Genomic DNA, 24155 nt, shown 5'->3' with positions numbered 1-24155 from the left:
TGCCAAATATAACACACTCCAAATATTAGCTGTGCATGAATGTACAGGAGGTGGAGGGGGGATAAGAAATTAATAGTAAGGTGAGAAATACAGTAACAATTGAACCCACATAATCAAGAGTAATGAGAACATTAATCTCTCTTCACTATGTGTAGTTTTGTACAAACAAAGTTATTTAGGCCGGGAAAAAGAGGGGAGGGGGGGGCAAACAGGACAAAGTAAAGAGAGTGTGGTTTAAAAAGAAAAATAAAGCCTGTGTGGGGAGTGGGATGAATTAGCATTGCTTCTCGGTCTTATCCCCCACCTATTCTGCACAACAGAATGCTCATGAATTACGTAGACTCACTCATGCTGAAGACCTGAAGATTATTTCAAAAGACCTGGAGGCTCTGAAAGTTTAAATCTGCTGTCAGGTCCAATTTGCCTAAGTAGAATTGTACAAATATTTTAATGTTATTATTTATTACCAACAAACATCACAGTAAAATGATGCTCATCTTTACAAACAGCTAAAATCTGTTGAAGGGAAAGCAACAAATCTATTGCCAACTATAAGTTGCGTAATATTTACTACCCCGAAAAAGTCAACTTTCAAAAATGTGTGTGTTTGCAGAATAACCAATTTATTTTATAACCAATTCTGAAACCTTTCTTTCAACAGGCACAACTAGAAATTGTAAATAAGGCTATGCTTGAGATCATAGCGTGATCATGGAAGCAGCAAAAAATGACACTATTAGGTGGTTAAATAAATTTCTAGCAAATCTTTTATACTTTTCGAGCCATTTCAGATAGAGTAACAATAAGCTATCAGCAAGCAATCTTGTCATGTCCTGGAGAACAAATTCTGTTTCAATCCAGTCTACAGTGCCTAAACTTTATGAAGAATAAGTATATATTAACATTTATCATCTCTACCTCCAAAAGAGTCCTCAAAACCTCAGAAAGTAACATAGACTGATACACTTACCAGGTCGAGCAGCAATTAAATGAGTTGTCCTATTGGGGTCTTTGGGATTCAAGGATAAGGTTTTGTTAACCTTGGCTCCAAGTGTAGTGGCATGATACCACTCCCTTGTCCTTTCTATTGGGTAATTTGTGGGATAAAGTCCACTGAATATTATAGTTATGCCTTCAAGTGCCTTGCTCTTCAATTCTGGTACAATTTTACGCAGATCAGGCACTTGTCTCTCGTTTCGAAGATGCTTTTCATACTGGGCATAATACTCTGTGTGCACTTGGACTAAGCAAGTCTCCAGGTAGACCAAATGGTCATCACAATCTTGGTCTTCTTCTTCCTCTTCTTCCACATCCATGCTCTGGTCCAAAGACTCCCCCATTGTTACTCCAGACTGTTCGCTGTTTTGCGACTCTGTTTCTGCCTCTTTCTTATCGTTGCACCCATTTCCCACGTCACCAAGAGAATCCTGATCATCTTCTGCCTCAAGTCCTTGGTCTGTGCTCTTATCTTGCGAGTCTGGCTCAGGCAGAGGGTCCACTTGCTCCTTCTCTAAATGGTTGAGTCCTGCTTCCAATTGGACATTGGCCTCTTTCGTGGGCTGTTTACTGGACTTTTTCTCATTCAAACATTTTTGTTCCTTCTCGGTATCCGAGCTAGAGGTACGCGAGGGTGAAGCAGAAGCTGTTTTGGCCTCCACAGATTCACCGTCACTGTCACTCGACAAATCAAAGTCCATCTCACTGCTGACCTGAGTGGCAGTCAACTGACTTTCACTAACTTTGTCAGGCTGCTCTACATTACATTCTGCCGTCTTTCTACTACACTCAGAAGAGAGTTCGGATTCGTTTACTTTCGAAGAAGCATCAGAAACAACAGTTTTTGTGCTAGAAGCATTGGTGGGATCACACGAGGATAACCTTTCATTTACTCTGTCTTGTGAAGGAGAAGGATTTATACTAGATTCACATTTTACAGATTCATCACATTTAATCGATTCTTCATTCACATCAACACTGCTGCCATTCTGCTTCTTGGAACACTCCCTGAGACCATTGCTCTGCTCTTTAGCCTCAGGTTCTTCAGCACAACGGTTGCTTGCACTAACAGTTTCTGCAGAGGTGGGCGCTGGCTGTTCAGAACCTTCTGTGGGCTTTGATGAATGGTTTACTGTAAAACAGACCCAAACAAAACAAAATTAGAAACAAATTGCTAATTTGCAACTGAAACATAAGTACGGGAGAGATTAATTAATCTTACTTGTTGAGTGGTAGGGCAGGTGAGAGAAGAGGTGAAACTCACCTTTAAACCTACATAACTTTCTTTGTTCAGAAAAATCCTTAGTAGTCTAGAAAAGTCCTAAATCGTCCTTTTTCATGTTAGAATGTCTCAAAGAGCTTACAGGGAATTACTTCTTCTGAAGGGAAGAGCGTTAGTCTGGCTCCGGGGTACTTCACTTGAAATAAACCACTTACTTACCACGCTGGGTAAGTTATCTTAAGAATCACTTTCAGTGGATGAAGTGCGCTGGAAAAAGCCCCGAGTATCAGAAAGGAGAATAAAGAACTTGAAGGGATTGGGTAAGTAAACCCAGACCAACACTTTTGGATGCATCAAGACAGCAGAACAAGATACAGAATAATTTACGATGTAAAGTTCTTCACACGGGGACAAAAAATCCTGGAAGGGACTATTATTTGAACAGAAGGAAAATAATATGTATGGAAATTGAAAAGGACCTGGGGGTCCTGATTTACAATAAATTGAATAATTCCAGCCCCAACAATAAAAGGAAAGTATGCTCGCCAGCTAATATTAGTGCAATCACATCACTTTCTTTCAGTTCAGTGACCAAATAAAACAAGCGTACAGATACAAATACTAGTTGATTCCACAATAACATAATTTGCAGCAAATTATTTCATAGAGGAAGATGCGGGGCTTTGAAACCTTGTTTGAGCACTGCGGCACTATTTGTTAAGTACTCACCTCTCTTTTTCACTTGTGAATCCCTCGATCCAGGTGGGGCGTTGATATCTCCAGTTCCCTGAAAATACGTGTATTTTTTCACTGTTATCAGATTGGGAGCAAACTTCCAAACATCTTCACGATCATCGATGATGCAAACCATAGAATCACCACATGGAAAGAGATTTCTGAATCAAAAGAAAAGGATAGTGAGAAATACAAACACATTAGCATAGGACCAAAGAGTCATGTTCCTATCTACACGTTCACAGTAGCAGTTGTAGAAATTATACAACGGTCCAGGAGCATTGTTTGCTATAAATATTGCTTTATGGGCATTTGAAGCAATAGTAAGAGGTAGTCGACCTTTGCTGAATTAGGACTCCTGAGCATGTTTTAAGCTATGGCTATCATGCAACTTTCTCATGATGGTGCCTTGCTGGCAATCGTTGGGGTTGCCAGCCAGGATTCCCATGTGCCATCCAGTTGCTGCACGAAGGCTGATTTCCAGTCCATCAGATTATTAACGTATGGCTTCCTTAACACGCATAGCAGCAACAAACTAATGTCGGACATTCTTAGCACGGGAAACAGCCAGTGGATGGTCACTTAGTTGCATGGCTACTCACATGCTCAGTGTATGGGGTCCATACGCCATTTGCGTTGGAACCGAAAAAGCACTGTAATGAGGCAGGGGTATAATGGCGCTGCACTTTACTTTCTCCACCCTCAGTAATGTTCCGAGCAATCCACAAGTGCAAATTCATGGGATGACTGTCCTTAGTAGGGTTTTCATCTTGTATGGTAATGCTATAAACAATATAATAATAATCCTTGCATTTGATATAGCGCCTTATCACGTATTCAAGATGTCTCAAAACGCTTCACAGAATATACTCTAAAGTGAATCGACTGTATATTTTGTGGGCGAAACACGGCAGCCAATTACGCACAGCAGTATCCCACAAAACAGTCATGGATTGAAGTGACCAATATTGACATTTATTTTGAAGGAATTATTAGCCCCTGAAAAGCAATTCTCCAATTGACTGAGAACCAGGTTTCTACTTACAACTAGGTAAACAGAGGCGTGTGGAGTAAGGAAACTTGCCCAACATTTTGTCCTGCCGGGAATTTAACCCAGGTCTCTCGCCTGCGAGGCGACTGCTCTAACCACTGAGCTACAGGACTCCCAACATATAAGAAATTACCTAGCATTGAGTTAATGATTAAAAATAGAATTATTTCCTTTCATCCCAATTAGTATCACTGAGATGCTGTTCAACAAATACACGTTTATATTAGTTAGCAGCCTTAATGTCACTGCATGAAAACGCATTCTTTTTGCTGATGTTCTTTGACATGTGAACCACAGGGAATTGTATAACAAAGTTCAGTTCATTCCTCAAGAGTGCATTCCAAACAAAAACACCTTGTTGTGAATAGGAAGTGATCTTCTCAATGGAAATGTGAATCCCTGCGAAGACTGATTGTTAACTGGCACACAGTAGCAAATCACATCTTAAGGGATGTTTCAGTCAGATAATGGAGCTTCAAGCTTCTTACAACTGTCTTTTTATCCAGCTCACTTTTCTCCACTTCTCTGCACAAGGCAATGACTCATGTGCCAAAAGCAGCCCTTCAGTACCTGGCCCAAGCAACCAGTCTTCATCAAGAACCCAAGAGCGCTTTCAGGCTGTTTGACTGGAAGAAGGAATGTTTGAGGAGTCTGCATTGGAAACTGGTACAGACTCAAGACCTTTTGAGCTGCAGCTGCAAACTAAGAGCTAAGGTAAGATTTGCAAATGTAAAGATCATTCTCTTTCTTAAGGCATTTGTATTGAATATGCACCATAAAATCTACCATCTCTGTGAGTATTTGTGGACTCTGTCAATTAAAATTCAGTGGAAAAACGCTGAATTGGACTGGAACTGTGACATTTTTTTTAAGAAGGAACTCTGCGATGTTATCCTGTGTGAAATTGTTGTTGTTCTACTCAATCCTGTAGTGTTAATATCATTCACACAAGTGCCTGAGCAGAGCAAGACTGTCGGGAACTCATCTACACTCAGGGGACAGTTTGTGACATGCTTTAATTATATTTTCAATTTAAATATTATGGATCAATTTTTTTATACTTGAAAAATTCAAGATTTTTTTTCTTTACCATGAAGCATTTAGGAAGCGGGCTTGATTTTTTTTAATATAAAGTTACTCCAGATGATGGGTTATGCTACAGCCTGCATGCTTTTTGATCCAAAGTTGGATTTTACAGAATAATTTCCATTCCACACACCAAGCAGCCCAAATGGGGGATATGTTGCAAATTAAAGTGTTTTTGACCTAGCTGAAATGATTCAAGGCTTTGATGGTTGTCATGATGGCTTTTGTTATTAATTCCAAGTTACAGGGGAATTCTTCCCATTCAGTCCCAGTTAAACCTGCAAGCCAAAGTGCTAACCGCTAGGGTGGTTCTTAAGGGACATGTGCAGTTTGCAGGAGTGACACTGGCAACACCATGGAAGTGACATAGGCAGCTCTCCGATGACCTGGGCTGATAGAAAAGTGCAATAATGACCCTTGCCTGCTACAAACCCACCATAAATGTAGTTTCCAGCCTGCGGGCCACTTGTGCTGTTTACCTGATGTCACTGTGGGCAGAGGGGCTACACTCGGGGGCCCCACTGTTGTTGTGATTGTCTGTGCCTGTGTCTAAATGAGTGTATCTATGTATCTTTTATGTGTATTTATGAGTGTCTCTATGTGGGTCTCTCTGTTTGTGTGTGAGTCTCTGTGTCTATAGGTGTGCGCGTATGTCTCTCCCTCTCTCTCTTTGAGGATGTGCCTCGCTGTCTGTGAGTGTCTGTCTCTCTCTCTCTCTGTGTTTATGTGTATGTCTCTCTCTTTGTCTCCGAGTGTGTGGGTCTCTGTCTCTCTCTGTGTCTGTGTTTGTGCATGTCTCTCTCTGTGTTTCTCAGTGTCTCTCTTTGTGTCCATCAGTGTGTGTATCTCTCTCTGTGTCTGAGTGTGTACGTATCTCTCTCCATGTTTCTGAGTGAGTGTGTGTGTGTGTCTCTCTCTCTCTCTCTGGGTCTCTGTGTGCAGTGCCGGCCCTGAGAGGCAGTAGGTAGTAAGCTCCTGTAGTCTCGCTGGTGTTCCCCCGTCCCCCCCAAAAAGGCCACTCAGTTTTTGTTAATGAAGCAATTAACAATTTTTCTGCGACAATTTAATATGTGTTATTTCCATATGTTTAGCTCTTATCAATAAAGTGAAAATAACATACCAGTAAAACACACCTCAATAACACCAATCAACCCCCGCAAATTCCCCGCAAAACTCAACAAAGCCCTCTGCAATTACCCTGCAAGATTTGCGATTTTTGTTGTTGTTGCAAAAATGTCCTCACTTTTCTATTGGATCAGCCAATGACCCAGAAATTGGATTTTATTTGTTGGAGTAGGAGCTGGCCCGTTCGCAGGGAGGGAGACAGCTGGCCGCATGGGTATGAGTAGTGAAAATGGCAATCGTGGCACTGTGATTTTAATCAATCAGTGTATTTAAGAGGAAGTTCTGTGCCCACACGAGGGAGAAAGGAATGGAGGGGTATAAGAGAGATGGAGACTCGTTTGGAGGAAAAATACTAGTAGCTTAGACTAGTTGGGCCAAATAGCCTGTTTTCATGGTGTAACGTTCTGTGTAATTGTGTATCTAATATTTTTTCTAGATCCATTCTGTTCTGCAATTAAACCAAAGTACATATCAACATGAATCCTAAGATTCACATACACTACTTACCTCAGATTCCCAGTTTTAGAATAAGGATCAATACATTCATCCCTTGAAAGAATTCGATGGGAGAAAAGTTTCTTTTCTGGATCCAGAAATCCTTGAGTTTTAAAAATAAAGACAAAAGAAGATTTTGAGTCTTTAAAGCTTAAATTCTGTGACTGGTAGTCAATCACTTCAGTTTGATAAATTTCATGAGTTTAAGATTTATAGCATGAAAACTGTACCCATGACCAGTAAGAGTTTACAAAGAGTTTTTTAAAAATATATTGAATCTTTTTATTTTTTTAAGTTGGTTTTCCCTATTCTAACCCTTAAAAAGCTGTGGCCAATTCAGCCTCCCATGCAACCCTTGCTGACACAAACTCAGCACAAACCGGGATTTTAATCGGCAGCTTCCTGCTCTATAAGACACAACTTCTGAACTTTCTTTTCAATCAAAATATACCTAATCTGTCCATAATAACTTTTCATATATCCCTCTACTTATATTCACCTCTAATACAAAACTGTTACTGCACAAAGAGATGGAGCAGGCAACATCCCCCCCCCCCCCCCCCCCACACACACACACGCACAGAGTAAGAATGGTTCAATTAGTACAAACTACTTAATTTGTCTATTCAATTCACAAATGATAGACTTTATTTAATGTTCTGAATGATGTTTATCCAAAGATCTTGGAAAATGTTCAGATGGTCTTTGCTCTCATGCATTCCACAAGCTCTGACACAGTCATCACTGCAGAGGACTTACTTCAGAAAATATTTTGAAATTCCCAGGACTCGAGCAACATTAAATATTCATATATTCAAAGTAGCAGAGAGTTAGGATTTAGGCAATTTTCAGGATGGCTGTAAAATGCGAAAAATATTAATGCAAGAGAAAAAAAATCAAAAAAACAGAATCTTTTTAAGTCCTCTTCTTAACCTGATTATTGTGTAAAAATCTTTGACCCAGATGAGCTCATCTCCAATAACAGATAATGAGGAGAGGAGTATAACTCAGTATTCTATCTTGGTGCACCAAGGGTGAATCATTACTCTGCATATGCTACTGATATTCACATGTCTCCGCCTCCACTTTCTGTTAGTCCTTAAAACCTCTCCCTTCCAACATACCCCAGTTCTGACAAAGAATTATGGACCCGAAACGTTGACCCCTTTTCCTTTCTCCATAGATGCTGCCTGACCTGCTTAGTGCTCCCAGCAATCTGTGTTTTTGTTTGTAATAAATATTGAAGTTTATAACACTCTCTCAGTTATCTCACCTGCATCCATTTTGCATTGAGTGGTTTATTTCTGCGTGTGCTTTTTCCTCAAGAAGAACAGACCAAGTTTGAAATGCTTTCCCATTTATAATGCGAAATGTTAGCTTAAAAAAAATACTGATACATTTCAGATAACTTCCTTTAGAATGAAGTATAGACAGCCTTTTGCTCTGCATGGCATAATGCAAAGCACGGCGTGAAATCTGAATTATATGCATGTTTGGTTGTTTCCAGGTTGCTCATCTCATCCACAGGTGGAATACACAGCACATTGGGGTAGAGCGATTAACTTGGTGCCTCAGATGTGGTCATCACCAGAGACAGGATAAAGACCCAGTTCAGGAGACTGTGGTGGCAGCCTGGCAGAGCTACTTTGCTTATAGTGCAGCACTATATTACATACATGAGAAAGTAGAAAATAGAGGGGTATGGGGAGGGGTGAAAGGCTAGGGAGGGAGCAGTGAGGTTAGGATGGGTGGGGGCTCACGTGGAGCATAAATCCTGGCATCCTGAAGTGCTTACTTTTTTAATCCCATTCAAAATGGTTTATTCCCTTATAATGTCCCCTCCGAGACATCTTCTCTGAAGACTGAAGAGCCCTTGCCAGTCTATTTGCTGCTCATAGCTCATTTCTGTGACATTGAGGATCATCCTCGTTACTCTCCCCTTCATTGCCTCTCAGGACATTACAGCGACTTCAAGTACATGGGTCAGACTTATCGCCTGCAGCTAAACATACTTGCGTTGTCAAAGGCATTATGGAAAGCCCATTAACTTGTTTTAACAATCAATGGATGTGAAATTTCCAATTAAGCGAAAGATTGCAAACTTTTGAGAAAGGTGATAATTTCTCATTGCCTGGGGTTCTCATCAAGAGTTAGAGCTCTCGATGCAGTGGTACAGCATTAAATTGTTTGTAATAATATCTCAGAAAGTTCTCTAATGCATCACCCAGCAATAACATTTTCAGGAATCAATTCCTGCTAATCAGTTCCTTGTTCAAGGACAACACACTAAATGTAGTGATGTTTGTTGAATTGCTTTGCAATACAAAGGTACTTCAAATTCGTTTTTCCTTCCAAATCACTTCACTCAAACAATGTGAGGACATGAAGCGGTCAAGGCCAATGCCAGCCAAACTGCAGCCCGTCAAGAACATTCGCACTAGTCTAAGTCAGTCTGTGTTCGTTTGATATGTTTCTAGGTTTTTCTTGACTGAATATTGTGTGCCATAAATCAGGAAATGTTTAATTAAGAAAATGTATTTTGTTGGCCGACCAAAAAGATAGGCTACTACAGTTCTGGGGGATCAAAACAATTTACCCCACAGATAATCGACCCAGGCAGGGCATATTTTCAGTTTCTAGATGGTCACCCGTGTTGAAATGCAAGTCAAATAGGACTGACATGTAGGAGCAGAGATTTACCAAGTACTCCCCCGCCCCTGCACACTTTGATCCATTTCATTTCCCATTTCTACCTTTATCTATTTAGTCCATTCTGATCCCAAACCTTACTCCACCTATCTAGATAAGGATCATTTTAAAATTTGATATAGCGCCTTTCAAGTGGATGACTCAATGTACTTTACAGGATAAATTGTAATAATCGTAGTTTGTAGGTGATCTTATGTAAGCTTATGTTGAACTAATTAATTTCACCAACATCGCAGCCCAATACCCCGGATGACCTTGTCCGAATCAGGACACGAAAGTGACAGTGAAGTTGGATTGCAGTGAAAATGTTCAGATGAATATTTTGCGCATGATGTTACATACACCAATAACTGGACTGTTTAGCAGATATCCACAATAATTGGTGTGGATATTGACTGTGTCAGCCTGGTCAGTGGTAGCACTCTTGTCTTTGGGTCAGAAGGTTGTTGGTTCAAGCCCCAGGTCAGGACTTGAACTCACACAGTCTATGCTGACACTCGAATGCAGGGTTTAGGGGTGCTGCAATGTTGAAGGTGCCGTCCTTTAGATGAGATGTTGAAGCAAGGTCTCCTCTGCCTGTTGAGGTGGTCATTAAAAGATCCCATTGCACTAGTCGAAAAAAGAAGGGAATTTCTCTTGGTGTCTTGGCAACAATCCCCCAAATAAAATTGATCATTTACTTTATGGCTGTTTGTGGGAAATTGACTCCATACAATGACTCCATTTCCTGTGAAGTGCATTGGGACATCCTCCCGACATGAAAGGCACCATACCGAATGTAAAGATTACTATTATTATATCATATTGATAGACTTGCATTCTGTTAACTTACAGAAATATTGTTCCACAAAGGATTGCCGATCAGGCAGTGGAACAGATGCTGTAATGCGGAGAAAAGTGTCTCATCCCACACGTGAGTGAATACAAAGCAAATAAATGAACATACCCTGTTTTTCATTCCACCAACCCTAAAAGAAAAATTTATGACTTTCTACTTGTTTGCTATGTTATCTATTTGCCATGATGCAGATGAAACATTTTGCCCGGGCTGCCTGGTTCTGCGATGACTTCAGGTATCAATGTTTCACTGTCACCAGCTACATGAACCAACACATGAGCGCATGTAAGTGCTTAATATCAGAACAATAGCCTCAAGGCAGGATTTGTATAATGTAGAGTGGAACATAAAACCTATGCTGTACAAGAGCATTAGAATAGATGAGTGCCTTCCAATGAAATGTGTGTGTATTAGTAGCACAAGGTGATTACAAATATTAATTGTTAGTCAAAAAAAATTCCCAATAATACTACCTTAGTTTCTGCAACCATATAATACTGTTTGGAGAGTTGTAATAATGGTGGTAGGTTATCATCTTCTCAGGTCACCACTACCAAATAATAACTTGTGTGTTTGCATAGAGTGTAGCCATATTATAATCTGCTCTTTTTATTGCATACACAATATTGTTCTGTTATTAAGCACTTGCACTACTTCGCTGAGTGAATAGTGGAACAGGCTCCCTAGCGAGATAGTGGAAGCAGAAAATGCCATTTGTTTCAAGTACAAATTAGATAGATTTCTGATAGAAAATAATATTTCGGCATACAGTATATTGTTTATGGCAAAACATGTCAAGTGACTGCCGGGAGGGTGGAAGGCGAACCAGATGGACCTTGGTTTTCTTTCGCCTAGCAAATTCTTATGTACTCTTGATTGCCCTATGGTTGCCCTATCTATGAGCCCCATTTGTTGTGAATGCACATGGTCTGCCTGTTCGCTCTACCAACTTTCGTGCCAAAATGTCCAAATCCCGGGTCATTAGGTTGCCAACATGTACACAACAAAGCAAGAAGTAACGTCAGGAGCAATCCAATGATTCAGAAGTTGTCTATTTTACTTGGCTAAAGAACTGACCAACTTCTGTGTCATCAAGCTGCTACTGTCACTTCCTGCTTTGTACATGCACAGTAAACAAGAAACTTTGGCGATGTCTTGATGACCTGGAAGTCAGCTACTTTTTCATTTAGCTGTCTTTCTGCAGTCAAACTCACTATCATGCATCACTATAGTCGAGATTTTATGGATCCCAAATTCATATTATAATAGGGCTCCACTGTAGTGCCATTCATGTTAAGGAATAGCTCAAAGCTCTTAAATGGAACATTGAATCCTAAGCCCAGAAAAGATTTAAAGAGGTTGAAAAAGGTATAATCAAAGAGATATGTACATAGGAGAATTCTGAAAGCAGGGAGTGAGGTAGCAAGGCCAAGTACTTCTGGAGGAGAAATGTAGAGGATTGAGCTGTGGTCCCTAAAGACTTGGCAAAGTACAAACTTTCTGTTTTACCCCTTTTTGAAGTATTGCCTTCAGTGATTCATTCAGATGCGAAATTCAATTTTACTATTCTACAAATATGACAAGTTAATTCCTGTGTTCTAGAAAGTCGTTCTGAAGATCAAGCCTAAAACTGAGAGGATCTGGAGAAATTAATAAATGCCCTCTGACCAAAAGACTGCTGGTTAATTGGCCATTACTTACTTTCAAAGTCTTTTGGAAACTTTTGAAAAGGGAATGGAGTTTCTCCCAGTGCTCTGGCCAACAACCTTTCAACTTGATCACTCATTTCAAGGCCGTTTGTGTAACTTTGCTACACTGCTGTGCTGGCCTACAAATACCCAGTCACTACTGCACTGAGCAGCAATTACCTGTGAAGCACTTTGAGGCATTTTGTCACTATTTCAAATACAATATTTGTTATTTGTATTAGAATTTATACATTTAAAACTATAACTTTCTTCTTAACTATTTAAATTGTGTTCACAATTGTACTTCACAAGAGCTCTTCAGTCCATTCAATCTTATCCTTTCAGAATCCAGAGCTAATCAACATTGTGTTCAGTTTTGGCCTTAAGGGCCTTGGAGGGCATCCAGTGTTGATTCACCAGACTAATACCTGGCATGAAGGAGCTCAGTTATGACGAGAAGCTGACTAGGTCTGGGTTATATTCTTCAAAGCTGGAGAGATTCAGAAATGATCTGATTGAGGCATTTAAAATGAATTGAATTTGTGAACAGCAATGACCCACAAACTACCATGAAGTGAATGACCAATTTTACTTAGACGATTGTTAGCAGGTCACTGGGAAAAATTCCCTCTTTCTTTGATGAAGGAGGAGAAATTGCATTAGGGTCTAGAGCAACTCATCTATGAAGCAATTCAGAGTGCCCAGAACCCAACAAATCCCTAACCTCAACCCCAGTAGCACTGACACTTTCTAAAGTCCTGTTTCCACAAGTGTCAGACACCAACTTACCGCATTAATGAGGGGGGTGGGCATTGTAGCTAACTGCCTTCACCTAATGCCCATACCGACACCTTCTAGCAGGGGTTACAGATAGTGATCAGGACCAAAAACCTTGGCTGACAGCCACCCCCCCAACCGCCCTCATCTCAACAATGATGTGGGATAGTGGGCATTAGAGCAGGCATGCATTAGTGCTATAAGTGATATAATGTGGCATAAACAGATTTAATTCCCTGCTCCACTCAAGTCCAACTGAGCCATGTTAACTTGAGAGCTATCAAGTAGAGGCTGCATTAACTCTATTCACATGTGATATATAGTCATTTGATTTCCAAATCATCTTACATAATTTCCTGCCCAGAGTCAGCATGTGCTTCCTCACTTGCATTGCTGATCTTTCACTGACAAGAGTTTCATAGATGCACAGTGGAGACAAGGTGTTCCTGCTCAACAGACAGCTCATGTTCACAGAACGGCATTTGCATTTTGTCAGATATGTGGATTTTCTACGCAATGTGTCTGCCAGGAGCTTGAGAAGTGAACAATTCATCTGAAGTCCCATTTTGAGCTCACAGTCCAGGCTGACACTCCAATGCAGTGCTGGGGCAGTATTACAATTTCAGAGGTGCTGTCCTTTGGATGAGATGTTAAACCAAGCTCCTGTCTGCCTGTTCAGATGAACATCAGATGTCCTGAGGCACTACCGTATTCCAAAAGAGAACAGAGTTTCTCCCGATGTCCTGGCTAACAATTCCTCAGATAAAATCGGTCATTCACTTCATTTTACGATAACATTTACCTCTTCACTGTTTGTGGGCATTGTTGTGCACAAATTGGCTGATGTGTTCGCCGACAAATACGCAGTCGCTAGACTTTATAGAAGTCCTATAAAGCGTTTTAAGACATTTTGACAAAGTGATGAAGTATTATGCTAAACATACGGATGATTATTAGTATTTTTATTGTACAGAATTTCAATAGGCTCTCATGCGTTTTCCCACCACTTGCCTAAGAGAATTAGATTACTGTCTATATATTGCTACCAAGTGGCCACTTAGAACATCACAGCCATTAAAGAAACTTTCGTCACATTTTCATATTTCATATATAACAGAAAGAGCATCAGTAATTAGGCCAATCCACTAATGCCTCTGACAGTGATTATCCAGAAGATCCATTGGTTTTCTGGAATCTGAGAGCTTTCTATTGGGAGAGTTGTTTAATTAGAAATACCAATGACTCAGGATATTCAATCTTAATAGAACGCATATAGTAGCTGGAAACACTGATGTCATTAATATCTTTACTTAGAAAACTAGCAGTTCATTGCCCATACAGTGGAGCAATTCGCAGAGCAGTACCTGCAATTGTGTGCGCGTAGAGCCTGCTGCCAAATGTGAACACGTGCAGCTCGTAGAGCTTAGCGATTTTTTCCAGGAACTCTTTACAGTGAGGCCGTAGTCGAGTGTGCAGCATGGGCTCTCCCCGCCCCAGCTGGAAGTGAAAGATCCCCTGCAGGTAATAGAGACACAAAAATACATTCGTAGACATCTGTACAATGAAATTCCAAACAAAGGCAAGACCATCGCAGTCACCATCATGTACATTAACAATGGCCACATCATAGGACAGAGATTGAGGTGTCTGATCATGGTTTCGCCTACAAATACATAGTCACCACACTTTACACTAAATCCTGTGAAACATTTCACAACATGATGAAGCTTTATTTTGAATGCAGGGATTATCATTATCTAGAAATAGTTCATATCAGAAACTTACGTAATCTATGAACTCACACAGCCTGTGTAGTGCTGGAGATGTGCTGCTTCAAGTGCTCTGAATGCTAGCCCGCGTGAGAGGCGCTATATAAATACAAGTTGTTGTTACGTTGTCGGAGGTTCCATCCTTCAGATGACCTGCTGAAAGGGAGTCCCACCTGTGTGTTCAAGGGGATGTTAAAAGATCCCATGACGCTGGAGCTATGTATGTTTGCAGACCAAGAGTTCGCCACTCTGAATCCCAGTCCGTGCTGAGTTTGCTGGCATCAGCCAAGGATGCATGAGGAGCAAAGAATTGACCCAACCCATCCTCCCCATGATTAAAGAGAGGAAAACCAGCCAGGTTTCCTCTTGTTAGTCAATCCACAGCACACTCTAGTGGTTGTGTCTGTGCTGTAGCTGGACGGGGAGAGATCAGGCTTAGCTGTGATACTCTATGGTAGAGTGAGTGCCTGTCAATACTTACTGTCAAGGTTCACACAAACAACAACACCTGCTCCCCATCTCCCCTTCACACCCCGGCCCCCATGTCATCACTCCTCTCCTAAAAAACCCTCCCTGGACCCATCCTTGCTTTCAAACTACCGCCCCATCTCCAACCTCCCTTTCCTTTCCAAGGTCCTGGAACGAGTCGTTGCGTCCCAGCTTCGCTCCTTCCTCTCCCGCCATTCCCTTCACGAACCCCTACAATCGGGTTTCCATGCCGCTCACAGCAGAGAAACAATACCGTTAACCACTCTATCTTCCTCCACCGCCTCTCCTCTCACCTCAACCGTCATGGTTCTGTCCTTAACTGGTTCAGATCCTACCTCTCAAACCGTCTCCATTTCATCTCCACAAACAGCTTCTCCTCTAGCCCCCGCACCATCTCGAGCGGCGTTCTTCAGGGCTCTGTCCTTGGTCCCCTCCTTTTCAATATCTAAATGCTCCTCTTGGTGACATTATCTGCAGACATGGGGTCAATTTCCACATGTACGCGGATGACACCCAACCCGATCTCTCTGTTTCCACCCTTGACTCCAGGACCACTGCTGTGCTGACAGAATGTCTGTCAGACATCAAATCCTGGATGAGAGCTAACTTTCTATAGTTCAATAAGAAGTCAACAAGACCGAGGCTCTCCTGATTGGCTCCTGTCAGCGCCTCCACACCTCAATCACTGACAGCACAGCATCACCATCCAGGGTTGCACACTCCACCTTACTAAGCCATTCCGGAACCTTGGAGTCTTATTTGACCATTAACTATCCTTCCTATCCCACATCCATACCATGTCCCACTCTGCTTTCCCTTCCCCCATCCCCACAACATCGCCCGGCTCCGTCACCGTCTCACATCACAGGCCTCATACGCGCACTCATAACATTCAGGCACGACTACACAAACTCCCTGCTTGTCGGCTTCCCCAACTCCTCCCTCCACGGGCTACAGATCATCCAGAACTCTGCAGCCCGTGTCCTCTCCCGCACCAGGCTCTGTGAACCCATCTCCCTCATTCTCGCCTGACTCCACTGGCTCCTTATCCTTCAGAGGATCCAGTTCAACATCAATGTCCTCACATACAAAGCCCTCCATAGCCTCGCCCCATCTCCTAACCCCCCACCAACCCACCCATTCCCTCCACTCAGCCGGCTCCGGCCTGCTCCACCTCCCCCGACCCACCCGCCCCACCATTGGCGGGAGAGCCTTCAGCCACTCTGCCCCCAACCTCTGGAATTCCATCCCCCAGTCACTCCGCCTCACCCCCTCCTTAGCCTCCTTCAAGCCCTGCCTCAAGACCCTCCTCTTCGAACATACCATCGGCCACCCCCCTTCTCCTCCCCTTCTGACCCCAGCTCGGGTCTGAAATGCTATACTCTGTCCAGTGCCTTGAGACATCTTCCCAACATGAAAGGCGTGATACAAATGTAATTTTGTTGTTGTTGTTGTTGTTCAAAGCCCTCCATGGCCTTGCTCCCCCCTACTTCAGTGACCTTCTAACCCCCTACCAACCTGCCCACTCCCTGCTTCAAGACCCTCCTCTTCGACCGTGCCTTCCATCACCCTCCTTTCACCCTGCCCTCCACCCTCCCCGATCCCAGCTCAGATCCGAAACACCGATTGCCCAGCGCCTTGGGCCATCCTCCCAATGTGAAATGCGCTATACAAATGTAATTTGTTGTTGTACACTTGATACAGTGCCTTATCACAGTTAAAACATATCAAAATGCTTTACAAGATATTACACTGAAGTGCAGTGACTATGTATTTGTAGGCAAAATAGGTAGCCAAATTTCACACAATGTCCCACAAACAGCCTGGAAGTGCATGGCCAATTTGTATCTGGGGGATTACTATGGCCACTTGGGCATGGCTCCCAAGGGCAACAAGCACGGTGGACACATATCCAAGGAAGAGGAGGTAAACCAGGAACAGGGACGTACACCAACGGGGGGGGGGGAATTATAAGACACAATAAACTCACAAAAGTGTAACTACATCTATACACAAACACCCGTAAGGTAAATCACCAATTAATCTGCAGAGTATATAGTTGGCAAGGACACTGTGGAAAAACTTTCTATTTGCAACTGCTGTCTTTAATGATTCATAATGGCTACATGGAAATGCAGGCACATCCTCAGTTTATTGTCTCGTACAAAAGATGGCCATTCTGACAAGCCAATGCTCTTCTAGCTGACAGTATGAGCTCAGGTCCTAATATGGGGCAGTTTTAAACTTACTGAATGAAAAATACCTCTCCTCTCAACAGTGATAAGTAAATAAATAAGTCAATAAGTGATAAGTAAATGATTTTTAAAAAAACACTTCTGATGTAACGTTGTTTAATCGATTTCTCTCCTTCTCTCCGATAGGTGCTGACTTGGGCTCAGGTGTATTTCCATGGGCCCTGTCCGCATTTGCTTAAGAGCTCCTACACCAGGCTGACGCACTAGTGCAGAGGTGCCATCTTCAGATAAGTTGTTGAACCAAGTAGACATTCAGGTAGACATTAAACATAGATAGTAATAATCCTTATATTTGATATAGCGCCTTATCACATCTTCACGATGTCTCAAAGCAGTATGAGAGGTAGGAACTAAACCAATCAAGGGCAGAATACTGTAAAGTGAATTGACTATATATTTTGTGGGTAAAATGTATATACTATTCAAAAGAGAAGGATGAATCAGCCAACAAACCTCCAGATAAAATCACTTCATAGATTGTTCTGTGGCAGTCATGTTTGCCTACAAATATGCAATCACTACACTTGACATCTATTACCTGTCTCTTTCAGAGACTTTCACATTATAAATGAATTTGTTTTATGATCATTTTATTTAGCACACTGTTGCCATCTTGTGGCAAAAAGTAAATTGCAGTAATCCCAGTCACAAAAAAGGTCAGACATCGCCATAAATGTTTGTACAGCAAATTCACCTTCTATCACAAGGTGAACAATACGATTGTAAGAGCCTCACCTTGTTTGACATCTGTTGACAGTGCTGCTCTGTGGTGTGAATCAAAGTCTGGTCCAGATCCACCATTAATACTAATTTTCGGTTTTTGTGAAGCCACTGTTGATCTTCCCGACCCAACTGTTCAGCTTGCTGTGTGTACGGGGAAAAGAAGACATTTTTATGTCACTTTACATTTTATAAACAGAAGTACTAACATTCATAATATTTTCATTCCTCCCTTGCTTTATTCACGGCCTGTGCTGCGTTTCCTTCTCAGACACGGAGGAGGCAAGAAGTCAGATCTAAAATACTTTTAGGCACTTTTTTAAAAAAAACTTCAAGTCTAAAACGTATAAAATCTTAAACATTTAAGATGGTGCAAAATTTTCAAAAATTCTTAAATTCAGTCTTAATTTTCTTAAAAATGAAATCTGCAATTAAAACGTTCCAAAATTCTGCATGTTTTCAAACATAAAGAATATCATCTTAAATGCTAAGATTATAGAAAAATTTGGATCTCAGGCTTTCAAACGTCTCTTCACCGACCGTCATCTAAGCTACGAAGTTCATATGCAAAACTAGCTCTCATCCACTTATCTACAGGATATCTACAATCCTGCAATAGATGAGATGTTAAACCAAGGACCCATCTGGCTGTTCAGGTCAACGTTAAAGATTTGTGGAGTCCTGTAGCTCAGTGGTTAGAGCACTCGCTTTGCAAGCGAGAGACCTGAGTTCAATCCCCGGCAGGTCAGGGCGAAACCTTGGGCAAGTTTCCTTACTCCACACAGAGCCTAATAATAATCCCTCCAAAAACCAAAAACAATAATAAATTGGTCATTTTCAATCTAAGACTGTTTGTGGGACATTGCTGTGCGCAATTGGCTGCCGCGTTCGCCCACAAATATACAGTCAATTCACTTTACAGTGTGTTCTGTGAAGCGCTTTGGGACGTCGTCCCGACGTGAAAAGCGCTATATCAAATGCAAGGATTATGATTATTATTATTATTCCTTGGTTCTTTGTTTTCCCGGGTTTCCCAGTGTCCTGGTCAAAAATTCCTAAATTAAATTAGTTGTTCAATTTATAGTACATTGCTATGCATCTTTGTAATACATTGCTGTGCACCAATTGGCTGCTGCATTCACCTACAAAATACATAGTCTCTACACTTCATACTCAAGTGCGACCTCCTCAAAGCCTACTGACCCAGTTGCTCCCTTCGCTGAGCAAGAAACATATCCCTTAGCCCTTCACTATCGATGGGCAAACTCTCTGGAACTCCATTCCAGAGTTCTTCTGACTCGCTCGTTCCCTGACCTCATCAAGCTCCTGTCACAGTCATCCAGTTCTATTTTGCACTTTATCTCCATCTTTATGCATAAAACATAGATAGTGAGTATGTAAATAAGATCTGTGTGTAGTAAAACGCATATGCCTTGAAACACTTTATGATCTACAGATCGTATTATAATTTTGAAGCGGTAAGGACAGCCTTGCCGACACAAAGTCGTTGTTGATACAATTTGGCAGGAAAAAGGACCACATGAGTCCTCGAAGGGGACAGATACCCCAAGAGTGGGAAAAAGTATCTAAAAGATATCATTTGATATGGGAGGAGTTCAATTTCTATAAAAGATGGGGGCTGAATAGACTCGAGGTCATTAGCCTCATGTATCACCAAGTAGATATGTGCCTGATTTGGGAGTGTTACTCCAGGTCAAGATTGTTTTTTCTTTATTACTATTTAAGTGCTGCTAGTTCATAGTGTCAGGGTTTTTTCCAGTTCATGCAACATTGCGCCTGTTTATAAATACTTGTGGTTAGTGTAAGTGAGTCATTGGGCTGTTTAGGACGAATAAAGTACTGTGTTTTTCTATATAGTGCTTCTCGAGTCTCTGTAAATTCTTAAAGGAGGGAGGAATACACAAGCAGGTTACTGCTGGAGTCAGTCGTCTGTTAGAACGAATGACACTGATGATAGCATCCCATTGTAACACTACAATACAAGTGGGATTATCTGGTATTATGTAAATCTCAGTGAAGTTTCACAAGAAGAGGGAACTTGCCTGTACAGAGATAGGACTGAAACAGGTCACCTAGTACACTGAGTGATAATCAAGGGTTTATGTTTAGAGATGAAGAACGGTCCCAGTCCATCTCAAGATGCACATCTTTGAACACTCTCTCTGGTCATCTTTCCTCTTCCCATACCCCTCAGTTCCCACCCTTAACTGTTAAGACAGCTCGTGCTGTTAAGCTCTATGGTACGACCTCCCTACGTGAAAGTGCTATATAAATGTAAATTTGTATTGTACTGTTATAAATTCTGTGATATATTTTAAGATGTCTTCTGAAGTCAAATGCAAAATTTCATATTACTAATGATGTACCATCCTGGTGTTCTTTGAGCAACAGATTACTATCAATAAAGCAATATTCTTATTATAATATGTAAGCATAGAGCATAGGAGCACGCAAACATGGAAATTATTTTTGATGTCAATTTGCCAGTGCCAAACTAAACAAACAAATCATCCACGACTCTTTCATACCCCTCATTTGATTTTCGTTTGATTTCTTTGCCAAAGAAACATCAAATTTTTACTGTGTCACTGTGTGACACCGGGGAACGAAAAATAAACAATCCAAACTGACTGAAATGTGACAGGGAAAATAAACAGTACAAGTGGGAGAAATTAAGAGCACCAAATCAGCTTCCAATCTTTTTTCCATCAGAACCACTTATTACAGTTCTGAAAAGGTCAAAACTCAGGACCATGTGAAACCTCAATAAAGTCCACAATCAAGATTGTAAACTGGATTACAGAATTCTTTGCAAAGGGCACATTCTTCTCCAATATTATTTAACATTTTTTCAAAATGACTGATGAGAGCCATTCATAATTGCAGTCAAAGGACATCTAATACTCAAAGCGGGTCTGAGCAGATTGCACAACCAGTTTTACATGATTTTGTACCATTAAGTATATGCATTTTGCTTTTCAGTTCTTCAGGCTTTTTCAAAAAAAAAATACAGCATTAGTCTCTTATTTTTTGCAAAAATGAAAAGCCAAGGTATCATGAAGTCAGACTAATTCAGAAAAAGAGTGTTACCTACTGGATTCATAATCCCAGTAAAAGCAAACAGGTGAAAGTACAATCACATCTAGAATACATCTGGAGGGGTTTGGGGTGAGGAGAAAGAGGACTCATTTTACACTAAGATTGTACAAATACCCGAAACTTGTTAACCGAAGAAGGTATTTTGCCTCATGTAACCACTTACTTCGGAGCTAACCATCAGCTCTGGAACGCTGTGAATCATAGACACCGTTGCGGTGGAAAACGGGATCTGTTGCTTTCCATTCCTCTTCTGTAATCTGTAAAAGAAAAGTTTTGAGAAAAAAGCAGGAGCACTTTCAAACACTGAATTAATCATTGTGGAACAACAATAAAGTCCGTATTTTAAACAACCATTTTTTCCCCCAGTTCTTTTCTCTCCAATGTCGGCAACTCACACTGAGTTACTGTAGTTGCCAGCAGCCCTTAAGCACCTTACTGAAGTATTCATTATTCATCCACGAGTCTTGGCATCATGTGTGAATCCTGAGTGAGTACTAACCAGCTATTAAACCTTGAAGGAAACTCGTTGCTCAGCTAAATCTAAACCCTCAATTTACATCTACCCCAATACAATGTCCCATGGGGGCCAACAGACCTGAATCAGAGCAAGGTTTTTTCCCTCTTTCACTAGCTTGGGGAACTAAGCTTCCTGCACTGCTGTCCTATTTGAGAAAAACTAACTCCATGCACTATGTGCTACAGTCCCTGCTCATTCCCCCCACATCATCCAAACTTTTAAGTTTTAATTTTCATTGTTGCTCTTTGTGGGTTTCTGAAACATATGTTGACTCATTACCTCAGTTTATTCCCTTATGGGATGTCCTGGTTTGTTAGCATGAACCTACATAAAAGGAATGCCTGTATTGTAAATAAATGAGTTATTGCATAAAGCTACTCTGAATACAACACTAAAAGGTTCTCATAACGTAGTAAATGCCACTCCCTTTGATATTTCTCCTCATTTTATTATCGTCTAATGCCGAATAACACTCTAGCCTTTTTCCCCTCAATTCAATTCATGAAATATAAGATCATTCTGAATTACAAGCTATGAATGAATCCTTCCTTCGAAAACAATACATTTGCTGTTTTGTACTGCTCCTTCATACATTGTAAAACACATTGAGAAACCACAGAAGTAAACTTACTGTGTCAGGTCCTGACCGCATTCTGCACAGAGGCCTTTCATAACAATAGGATGGTTGCATCCTTCGAGTCGGACAAGTACACCTCTACACAAAGCAAAAGAAGACAAACTATTAGCACATATACATGCAAAATGGACTGCATTTAGAAAGAAAATGATTCTTCAGCAGGAATAAAAACCACATCATATAACAACTTGTGAAAACAGAAGAAGAAATTGGTGGGATTATCCAGCTCGTCTCAGCCTTTGTAAAGCCCATATGCCTTTTCATATCAACTTCTCAAGTGTTAAGTGATTCAAGGTGTTATTGTCTGCAAATGGCTACGTAAAATGCAAGTTGTTGCTTTATGATTAGGGAGTGGATGTACTTCCGGATCAATAATCAATGTATCATAATAATAATCTTTGCATTTGATAAAATGCCTATCAACAACAAGATTGCATTTATAGAGCGCCTTTCAAGTTGGGAGGATGCCTCAAAATGTTTCACAGGATTTCCTGCAAAGTGGAGCAATTGTGTATTTGTAGACAAACCATATTGCACTCTCTGTAAAAAAAAACATAATAAAATAAAACTTGCATTTGGCATCATGTCTTCGATGATGACGTTTCTAGGGTATCCCAAAGCGCTTCACAGGAAGCGGAATGTGAAGTGGAATGACTGTGTATTTGTGGGCAAATGCAACAGCCAATTTGCACATGGCAATATCGCACAAACAGCCATGAGGCAAACAGCCAAGCTTTATTTAGGGAATTATTGGCCAGAATCTCCCTTCTCTTTTCAAATAGTGCCATGGAATATTTACATCCACTTGAAAAGGCAGAAGGGATAGTTTAGTGTCTCATCCGAAGGACGGCACATTCAACAACACCCCCGCTCCCCACCGCCAGCAATACATTGGAGTGTCAGCTTGGAGTGAATGTGGGGCTTCACATTGATGTGGAAAGCATCCATCAGTCACCTCTATCAAATTTAAATTCTTCAATATTTAAATTGTGTGTAATGGTTTATCACATGATTTTTAAAAAAATCAAAGGCAATTATAATAGTAACTGGACTTCCCAGGCAACATTCCTGAACCATTAAACATCTTGGAATTTGATTTTGTAAGAAGTCATGACAGGAAATCTCCATAGGTGTCAGTTTGGCTCAATTGGTAGCACTCTCACCTCTGGGTCAGGAGTTTGTGGGCTCAAAGCATTTGATTGTTTTGGTCAGACAGAACAGGTGTCTGACACACACCCATCACCAAACTTAAGAGTATCCAAACCAAACGGAGTGATACATCCCACCTATGCATGGAAATTCACGTATATTGGAATGGAATGCACATTCTCTCACTGGAGGAACGGATACCTCACCTAATTCATATAAGTATGAGGCAACGGCTGGCAAGAGCCAAGGCTTGGGGATCTCAGAGTGTGTGGTGGGGGTACGGCTGGAGTCTAACCAGCTAATACTGCGAGTGAAAGGAGTTTGTCCACGTCCTGCCCAACAATCCTCCAGATAAATTGTTAGTTTGTGGGATCTAGAACGTTTGCCTGAAAGTAGGGACTTGACGGTGTAACCCATAAAGCACTTTGAGACACTATCATTATAGAGACCATCCCAAATGAAGTGATCATTATTATAAACTGTGATGTTAAAAAACTGGTATAACAGCCAGCAATTTTGCAAAAAACAATGAAGCAACAATCATGATAGAAGCCAGGATCAGAACGCTGGTTGGATGGGTGAATCAGCTCATATGTTTCTTTGGCAGTGTTGTAATAAAAGGTCAGGCTTTGCTAATTAATTTGTTTACTTAAACACTGGCCACTAGATATGTTGCTATGTTCTACATGAGACCAGAGACACTCATGCAAAAAGCCTACAGTATTGACAGCTTTGTGCAGTTGGATAGCATTGCAGACAGAGATGGATGGTATTGAA

At 41.1% G+C, this 24155-nt stretch overlaps 1 protein-coding gene across 1 annotated transcript in view; it reads right to left on the bottom strand.

The window, feature by feature from the left end:
• Positions 1 to 24155, bottom strand: part of ctdp1 (CTD (carboxy-terminal domain, RNA polymerase II, polypeptide A) phosphatase, subunit 1) — a 178576-nt gene that overhangs the window by 134520 nt on the left and 19901 nt on the right. Inside the window, exons 2-8 of the mRNA XM_007900578.2 lie at positions 22224 to 22307; positions 21239 to 21332; positions 17971 to 18099; positions 14087 to 14237; positions 6723 to 6813; positions 2948 to 3114; positions 971 to 2128 (exon numbers count right to left, since the gene is read on the bottom strand). Coding sequence (XP_007898769.2) covers positions 971 to 2128; positions 2948 to 3114; positions 6723 to 6813; positions 14087 to 14237; positions 17971 to 18099; positions 21239 to 21332; positions 22224 to 22264 — 1831 coding nt within the window. The 5' untranslated portion in view covers positions 22265 to 22307. The remainder of the gene's footprint in view (positions 1 to 970; positions 2129 to 2947; positions 3115 to 6722; positions 6814 to 14086; positions 14238 to 17970; positions 18100 to 21238; positions 21333 to 22223; positions 22308 to 24155) is intronic.

Source organism: Callorhinchus milii, unplaced genomic scaffold (genome assembly GCF_018977255.1).
Source record: "Callorhinchus milii isolate IMCB2004 unplaced genomic scaffold, IMCB_Cmil_1.0 Scaffold2, whole genome shotgun sequence".
Taxonomy (NCBI): domain Eukaryota; kingdom Metazoa; phylum Chordata; class Chondrichthyes; order Chimaeriformes; family Callorhinchidae; genus Callorhinchus; species Callorhinchus milii.
The sequence above is the reverse complement of the archived record's forward strand: the minus strand, read 5'-3'. Positions and strand labels throughout refer to the sequence as shown.